This window comes from Rhinopithecus bieti, unplaced genomic scaffold (genome assembly GCF_001698545.2).
Source record: "Rhinopithecus bieti isolate Rb0 unplaced genomic scaffold, ASM169854v2 scaffold_39857, whole genome shotgun sequence".
NCBI lineage: Eukaryota > Metazoa > Chordata > Mammalia > Primates > Cercopithecidae > Rhinopithecus > Rhinopithecus bieti.
Window position 1 is genome coordinate 262,159 of NW_016816641.1, and position 9,470 is coordinate 271,628.

General features: G+C 46.2%; 1 protein-coding gene across 1 annotated transcript in view; it reads right to left on the reverse strand.

Moving 5' to 3' along the window:
• Positions 1-1,345: 1,345 nt before the first annotated feature.
• Positions 1,346-9,470, reverse strand: part of BLM (BLM RecQ like helicase) — a 106,201-nt gene continuing 98,076 nt past the window's right edge. Inside the window, 3 exon segments of the mRNA XM_017855029.1 lie at positions 1,346-1,700; positions 5,697-5,898; positions 7,855-7,977. Of these exon segments, the coding sequence (XP_017710518.1) occupies positions 1,523-1,700; positions 5,697-5,898; positions 7,855-7,977 (503 nt within the window). The 3' untranslated portion in view covers positions 1,346-1,522.

Genomic DNA, 9,470 nt, shown 5'->3' on the forward strand with positions numbered 1-9,470 from the left:
GCCACTTCCTTGCTGCGTGGGACCCAGACAAAGGTAACCTATAGCTGAGAAACGCATGTCTGCAAAAACGGGGCCACTGGAGTTCAGGCAAGAGAGGCCAAAATCCTACCTAGGATGCTGGGACCAATCAGCCCATTATGGAGCATCCTGAAAAGCGAGGCCACCACAATACCAAAGGACTAGAGGAACTGCCACACACACCACCCAACAACCTGCCAACCTTTCTCACTGACCCCAAATACTGGGATATTATCCAGTGTAAATTTGTAGGCAAAAGAATGAACTCACGTGGTTTTATCATATTTTTATTCATGGAGATCGACCATTTTCACGTATTTGCAGAGCATGTGTATTTCTTTCCTTCTTTTTTTTTTTTTTTGAGACGGAGTCTCACTCTGTCGCTCAGGCTGGAGTGCAACGGCATGATCTTGGCTCACTGCAATCTCCGCCTCCCGGGTTCGAGAGATTCTCCTGCCTCAGCCTCCCGAGTAGCTGGGACTACAGTTGTGCCTGTACACCATGCCTGGCTAATTTTTGTATTTTTTTTTTTTTTTTTTTTTGCAGACGGAGTCTCGCTCTGCCCGTCGCCCCCAAGCGGAGTGCTCTGGCCCGATCTCAGCCACTGCAAGTCGCTCCGGGGTTCAAGCATTCCTCCTGTCTTCTCAGCCCCTCCCGAGTACGTTTGGACTACAGGCACTCGCCCTACCCCGCTCCTCTCTCGCTCCGCGCTATTTGTATTTCTCCTCTAGAGATCGGGGTTTCACCGTGTTAGCCAGGATGGTTCGATCTTCCTCGACTCTTTGCTGATCCGCCTCTTGCTCAAGGCACCTCACAAAGTGGCTGGAATCTAACAGGCTTGAGCCACCGCGCTGGGCCAATTTTTGTATTTTTAATAGAGATGGGGTTTCACCATGTTGGTCAGGCTAGTCTCGAACTCCTGACCTCATGATCCATCTGCCTTGGCCTCCCAAAGTGCTGGGATCACAGGTGTGAGCCACAGCGCCCAGCCATGAGCATGTGAATTTCTTCTTCTGAGACTAGCCTGTTCACATCGTTGGTTCACCTGCCCACTGGGATGTTTCTGACTGGTTCACAGGTATTTGGTATATGATGGATACTAATCCTTTGTAATATATTTTCTCCTCTTTTCCCCATCATTTGTCTTTTAATTTTGTGTTGTCTCATACAAAAAGCTTTAGTTTCACAAGGGCCCACATGTGGCTCTTCCTTTGGCTTCTGGGTTTCGTGTTATGCTCAGAATCTCTTGCACTGAGATGATTCAGCTGCTGCCTCAGACGTTCTGAGAAATAACGGCCACAACACTTGCAGCAGCAGCAAAACATGCTTATTCAAAATAAAATGTTTATTTTAAAAGAAGAACTATCACCCCAGCATTTATTTAAATATTAATAGAGACGAGTAAAAATTTCAAATGGTATAAGAAGAGTAACAGCTTTATAGTCACAGATGGTCAGATGCTGACAAACAAGAAGGAGGGTCTATGTACACTGAGATTCGGTTGTTATGAGAATGCATACGAAGGCTTAAGAAACGGCCTATTTATAGGCTTCGGTGGAGCCATAATCCCCAATTTTCTATTGGCTCCTGATGTCACTTGAGAAGTATGTGAGGCTGAACTGGATCCAATGATGCTGGAGGATTTCGTTTTGGAAGGTATCTTTCTACATGTGGCAGACCCCCTGAAATGTGACAAAGAAAAAATCAAAATGTTAAATGAAACCAAAAGTGAATGACCTTCTTCCTCTCAACCTGCACAGAGCTACAATATGACTTTCCTGGGCCTAATGTGTCCTTGTGCATTTTCTGCCTACGAACCCCCTAGGTAAGGTAAGTTTCCTTTACGACTTAAGGAATAAAGGACCGCTGCCCTTCATATAAATTTGTCCTGGATTTGTCCTTCTGAAATGTGAAGGACTGTTTCTTAATTTTCTGACTTGTGACCAACCCACCGCCCCTCTCTCCACCCACACCTTCGGCAGCCTACAGCCAGAGCCCTACAAGAGGAGTTGAGGTTCACATGCCCCATTCATTCCGACCAAATAAAGGAAGTGAAACACCTTGTTGTAAGGCCTCAGCTCCCAGCTGACAGGCACCCCGGAATGATTGGATTTGTACAGTCCAGAGCAAGGCAGCTGTGGGGTGAGCACGTGTGGCGTGGAGCTGGGCGTCTTCCTGGCCAGCCCCAGGAAGCCCCAGGAAGGCTGCAGATGCAGCTTCCTGGGGAGGGCTGAGCTGCCTTATCCAAGGGTGTGGCCTGTCTCTGTCAGGGCCGCGTCCTGCAGCTCCCTGGCTCACCTGCCTACACCCGGAGATCTGCCCGCTCTCCCTCCCAGTCGCTGCCTTCTAAAGCCAAGGAAGAAGCCACCACAGCCGATTACAAAGTCCTTCCAGCATCTCACTTTCCTTGCAGACCTTAAGATAACAGCTTCCTTCCCACCCCTAAATGAAATAAAAAACAAAACCATGAGGCCGGCATGTTTACAGTGATGACTGGTGGGCAGCATTAGCCACAGAAGCCTTTCCTGCTGCTTTTAACCAGGCTGATGTCAGGCCCAACATTAATTCCATGGCACCAGGGCATGCAAGTAGTAGAGACATTCTGGGGGAGCTCCATGACTTCAACTCTGGCTCCAGGGCAATTTTCCTGCAGAACTGGCAGAGATGCAGCCTGAAGTTTCCCTATGCTGATTTCCTGCTGAGAAATTAAGCCCGGAGCGAAAACCTGCTGTTTATGTTGATTTACAGAATGAATCTGCCAACAGCAGCCTCCATTTCACCTGGGCCATCTATTTACTCCCACTCAGAGAGCCCAGAACACAACTGGTTCATTGTATGTTGTTCTGAAGATGTAAAACTCTGAGGGTAGGGTGGGGAGGTGAGGTTGCTGGCAGAGAGCCACATTTATTCTTTCACTGCACAGGGACTCTCAATCCAGGGAGCAGACTGGCTTGGTGGAAAGGAGAGTGGAGCACAAAGAGGCTGCTCCAAGGGTAACACAAAGTCATACAGTGCACTGGCTTTAGCTGGTAGGGCTTAAAAAAGAATCCCATCTTGGCCGGACACAGTGGCTCATGCCTGTCATCCCAGCACTTTGGGAGGCTGAGGTGGGTGGATCACCTGAGGTCAGGAGTTTGAGACCAGCCTGCCCAACATGGTGCAACCCCATCTAAAAATACAAAAATTAGGCTGGGTGCGGTGGCTCAAAAGCCTGTAATCCCAGCACTTTGGGAGACCGAGACGGGCAGATCACGAGGTCAGGAGATCGAGACCATCCTGGCTAACACGATGAAACCCCGTCTCTACTAAAAAATACAAAAACAAAGCTAGCCGGGCGAGGTGGCGGGCGCCTGTAGTCCCAGCTACTCAGGAGGCTGATGCAGGAGAATGGCATAAACCCGGGAGGTGGAGCTTGCAGTGAGCTGAGATCCGGCCACTGCACTCTAGCCTGGGCAACAGAGTGAGACTCTGTCTCAAAAAAATAATAATAATAAAAATAAAAATTAGCCCAGCATGCACCTGTAATCCCAGCTACTTGGGAGGCTGAGGCAGGAGAATAGCTTGAACCCGGGAGGCAGAGGTTGCAGTGAGCCGAGATAGTGCCACTGCACTCCAGCCTGGGTGACAAGAGCGAAACTCCGTAACAACAACAATAACAACAACAACAAATAATCCCATCTTAAACACCCAGGCTCACTGAAAACAAGCATGGAAATTGGTGCTGGCTTTTGCACGAGTGTGAGCTTTACTGCTTCTTATCAGTTTAGGTTCCAGGTGATGCTGCAAAGTGCTTCACTCTTACAAGCAAAAGTTGTGAAAATTAAATAAGGGAGCCAATAGCAGTGAACACTGGAATATGGTTTGCTTTGTTCTAATACATAAAAATGAGATGGGAGACCATGTGTGTTTTTTAGGAGTCTCCACAGGCAACATGCAGAAGTGGACATGCTCCAGGCAGGTGTGGGCAGGCCAGTGTCCGCTTCTATCTTTGAAATTGATACTAGGCAGGGTTGGCCTCCGATAAGCCCTCCCCAGGCCAGGCCTCAGCTTCCTCTTCAAAAACCCAGGGTGTTGAGCCAGATGCCTTTTAAGGTCTCTGGCTCTGTGTGAGTTACGGAGGAAATGAGTATTTCCCAAAGCGGAGGAATAAATGATGGAAATAAGAAAACGTCTTCACTTAAGAACATTTACTGATCACTTGCACACTCAAAGCCACAAAATTAAACTAACGTTTTCTAATGCCTTTAATTTCAGTACTCTGGCAGGAGAATTAGCACATACAAGATGTTTGTTTATGGACTTAACAAGAAAATGACAATTTGGTAATGTCTGCCTTCCTTTCTCTTCCCCACTCAATTTTGTTTTTTATTACCCAGAAGGACAAGAGGTAGAAAAACTGCAAAAGAAAACACAACAGCTTGCAAAGTTGACTGGACTTTTTTTTGGTTTCTTTTTTCTGCAAGCAATTCTGTTACAATATGCAGTTACTTTGGGGTCACATTCTCAAGACTGATGGAATGGTCTCCCTCCTGCCAGGCCTTACCTACTAGCCAGAAGGCAGAGGGTGCCCTGGCAGAAAACCAAAAAAGGGCTGTCGGAAACAATGCAATTATTTAGAAAGAAGGACACTGCCAAGATCATCACACAGATCAGACCGTGCTATCTTTGTTGTTCCCCTGGTGTGCAGAAAGCACCCAGAACAGACATGTCCCAGACGAGCGGCCCAGGTAAACGTGGGAAGGGGAAGACAGAAGCCATTTATGCAACCCTAAAGAGGCCTGGCTTGACTGAACTTTTGGTTTCTCTGTTGTGGCTTCTTCTTGCTACCCCTGCAAAGGCTGGGAGGTCAATTCTCCCAGGTGTTAATGAAAGGCAGGGAGTGTGCACACGCCTCAAGGTGGAGATCCATGGGATTCTGCAGCAATAAAAGCAGCAGAGCAAGTACTGACAGAATCGTAAAAGTCACGAGGACACAAAACCCTTTGTTATTTATTCAGCTAGTGTATGATTTATAGTATTTTAGGTGGAAAAGTCTCTTAAGAAGAGCCATCATTCCAAACAAGCAAACAAATATCTAAGGGAAGATCAACATGGAAGACATCTTTGCAAACAAGAAACATTAGTCAGGCTGAGTGCAGGGGCTCACGTCTGTAATGCAGCACTTTGGCGAGACCAAAGTGGGCTGATCACTTGAGCTCAGGAGTTTGAGACCCACCTAGGCAACACGGGGAAACCCCCACCTGTACAAAAAATACAAAAATTAGCCAGGAGTGATGGCATACACCTGGAGTCCCAGCTACTCAGGAGGCTGAGGTGGGAGGATCACTTGAGTACAGGAGGCAGAGGTTGCAGCCAGCCGAGATTGCGCCACTGCACTCTAGCCTGGGCAACAGAGCCGGACTTTGCCCCCGAATAAAAAAACAAAAAGAAAGAAAGAAAACTTTAGTCATAACTATTAGTCAGTAGATGTTTTAAACATCTGAAGCAAATATTTTTTGTGGTTTCTTGAAGCAAATATTTTTGCTTTGGATCAAACCTTAATTGTCACTCTATTAACTGGGGAGGCAATATTTAATAATGGCTTATTTTAATAAATACTTCAAAGCAAGGCAGAGCTGTTACATTTTTGTCCTTTTTTCTCTTGTTCCCTATATTGCAAAAGATGTCACAAAACCTACCCCTTTGCCTTGGAACCACTGGAAGCAGTTTTTCTCCTCTTAGACCTTTGGGAAGCTGGCATCTTTTTCCTCTTCCTTTCATTTCTGGTTTTACTTGTAAAGTAGTGGGAAGATACAGGTATTTCCTCGTTGAGCTCCTCAGCAGTACTTCTTCCGGGGCCTCTGCTGCCAGACAGGCTCATCCCTGGGGAACTGTCTTCAGCTACAAATGGAAAAGCAGATGTTTACAGGTGATGTCGCACTGGTCCACGTGTTTTTAGTCTATATGAAGAGACACACTGCAGGGGCCTGTTTTAGCAGATAACCTGGCTTCTTCCCTGCCATATGGATTCAACAGTTCAGCAAGAACCAAACCTTTTTTTACTTCACAAAGCCCCAAAGTGTTCAATGGCAATTCATTTTTAACAAAAGAGAATCAGAATTCATTTAAAAAATTTGTGATAGTCTTGAAGTTAACTAGAGACATGAGGTTTAGCTCATACTGTCGCATATGGCCTGTATTCCTATTGTTGATCGGGCAGTTAGTTCTCGTAGGCAATTCAAAAAATATCAAGTGCTATAAAGATGGCAGGCAATTTTACTTATTTTAAATGTGCTGAAAAAATTAGCTCAATATAAGGGAAACAAATGGTTCTGTATCTCATCTTTGAACAATAGTTTCTTAGTAAATGAGCATAAGAAAATTCTAGACCCTATTTTACTCTTTACAGACAAAAAACTTGTCTTTGCACAATGGTTGAACATGTCACATATTATGCGAGAGGTGGGACTGCATGAAAGCACACATTTGCAAAGAAGATGGTAATTTCCATAAGTATTTGCATCCCAAGGCACCCAAAAAGCATGAAACCTCCCTATAGATAGGTCACACGGACACCCAGTCTCCATTTCCTGGCTGGTCTGGTTTGTCCTACAGGCCACCCTACAGGAGCAACATGGAGGGCACAGGACTCCACCATGGCTGCTCCAAACCTGGCTGTCAAAATGTATTCAGAACAAGGCTTTTAATGGACGAATTACCATATAGAAGAATTTATAAGAACCTGACCAAGTGTGGTGGCTCATGCCTGTAACCCCAGCACTTTAGGAGGCTGAGGTGGGTGGATCACTTGATGTCACAAGTTTGAGACCAGTCTGGTCAACATAGTGAAACCCCATCTCTACCAAAATATACAAAAATTAGTCAGGTATGGTGGTGCGTGCCTGCAGTCTCAGTTACTGGGGAGGCTGAGGTGGGATAATTGCTTGAACCTGGGAGGCAGAGTGAGCCAAGACTGTACCACTGAACTCCAGCCTGGAGTGAGACTCCAGACAGACTCTGTAAAAAAAAAAAAAGGTGACTGGGGAAAGAAAGAACTTGAACCATCTCATCCTGCTCATCATTTCCATCACCCTTGGGAAGACCCACACACTGCCTGTCTGGAAGCAGGAAGAACACTGAATTGGGCTTGTCTGTTGTGTCCTATTACATGGTGATGTTATCAGAGGGCAGAAGACTTCTGTGCTCTCAATATCGCCTGCAACAAAATACTTCGTTGTTCTCATTCCCCCCTGGTCAATGATTTCTAAAGCTATAATGATGATGAAGCTCATGATTAGAGGTGCCACAGGACAGGCCTAACGTGACTCTGGGAACATCTGATAATGACGCACTCAGGCAGGTTCTGTCAATGACTAACAATAGTAACATTCTAGTTTCATGCTCATTTCTCCAAAACATTTAAACACTAGTCTTAAATTTTATCTTTAGACATGTTTGTCAGATAACATGTTCCTTCCTTGGTGGAGGAACCTGATTCACAAAGAGGCTATTGGTGGCCTGCCAAAGATCACACTGCATGACACGGTGGCAGATCTGGCACCGGCACCCAGGGCTCTGATTCCTCGAGCACTTGCATTACAGGAACTAGCAACCCCTGGGCCCAAAGGTCCCCTTTTGGATCCTATGAGTAAGTTCAGAAGTGGCACCCGCAGGGGGCAAAAGCACTAGTGTCCTCTCAGAGGTGACTGGTACACCACTGGGGGCTGACTTGGATGTCAGTGTGACAAGGTGTAGGAAGCATTCACACAACCCGGAAACTGCATCATTCTAATTCAGTGAGATGCGTCACTTCACATTAAACAGGCTTTTAGAGAACACACATGGCTGTATACTAACCTGGCGATGTCCACTCAGAGTATTTCTGTAATACTGAAATCACTTCCGCACCATATTTTTCCAGTTTGTCTTCAGTAACACCATCAATTTGAAGCAAAACCTCAGGATCAGAAGATAAAGATTCTGTGCAGAGGCATAAAATTAGGAATTTAAATTATCACCCATAGAAAACCCACTGAATTCATGCTCATTCACGCATTCAGCACATGTCTGCTAAGTGCCAACTAACTGCAGGGTACTGGGAACACAGGCCAATTTTGTAAAAGGCAAAGTTAGCACCTCAGAGGCAGCAGACGGGCGCAGAGGGCAGGAACCCACCATCCAATTCCAGCGGCACAGGCCAGGGCAGAACAAGGGCAAGAGCCAGGGCAGGAGGAGGCTGAGGGTGGGACTTGTGCCATGTGTGCAGAGTGGAGCAGACTTGCTCTTGCCCACTATTCCCATGGCCAATACTCATCTAACTGAGACTGGCATGCCCTGTCTTTACTGAGAAGGCTGCATTTCTATTTCCAGCTCCAGCCTCTTCTCTGCACTCCAGACTTGTACACCCCACCCTAGATGGCATAACCAAATTGTTACTTCCTCCAGCACAAACTTTTCTTCCTCCACTCTTCCCCACGTGGGGTGAGGCAATAAGCAGCCAGCTGAGTCCTCTGCATAGAGATTGCATATCAGTCTTGCAGCTAGACAAGCCTGTCATTTAAAGGTCACCCTGGCTGCTGTATAAGAAATTGACTGTAAAGGAAACAGTAGAATCCAGGAGCCTGGTGGAAGCCATTGCAGGAGCGAGTGAGGATGGAGTGAACTGGAGTGCAGTAGTGGAGACACAGTGAAGCAAGGTTTGGGTGAGTTTTGGAGGCTGGCTCTGGAGGACTGACTGATGCACTGGCTCTGGGTAGCGAGGGAGTAATCATTCCTATGGATCTGAGCTGAGCAAAGGGGAGATTTCGAATCCTTTCCCATCTGTGATTTTCACATCATTCCCATGTTTAGAGGAAAAGCAACAGACTGTGGACAGAACAGAAGGTTTATGAAGGGTGTTTAATGGAAGATAAAGTGGGAGAGGCAGGAAGAAATGTAGACCCTTGATAAAATGTATACTTTATCTGGGCAGCTGCTGTAGTTTTACTAGTTTTTGAAAGATTAAAATGTACATCACATTCACAGCTGGAGGTAATGAGGACAGTTAAGAAACTACACTAATAGCCTAGAAATAACATACCAGAAAATACCATATTTCATCAATTCCAAGATACACACCTTTTCACAATTTAGCATTCCTGAGGTCAAGTTGTGTCTTAGAACTGCTGATGGCTAAATGGCAGCTGCCTTGCGGTTGTTACTGCTCACGCTTGAGAACTTAGTCACAGCTATTAGTAGTACTGTCAGCATGTCAACAAAGTCACTGCACTGTTTGTACCTCATGTATTGAGTCTAACTGCCATGACATGTCTTCAAAAAGACTATACTGTGATGGCCAGGCGCGGTGGCTCAAGCCTGTAATCCCAGCACTTTGGGAGGCCGAGACGGGCGGATCACGAGGTCAGGAGTTCGAGACCATCCTGGCTAACACGGTGAAACCCCGTCTCTACTAAAAAATACAAAAAAGCTAGCCG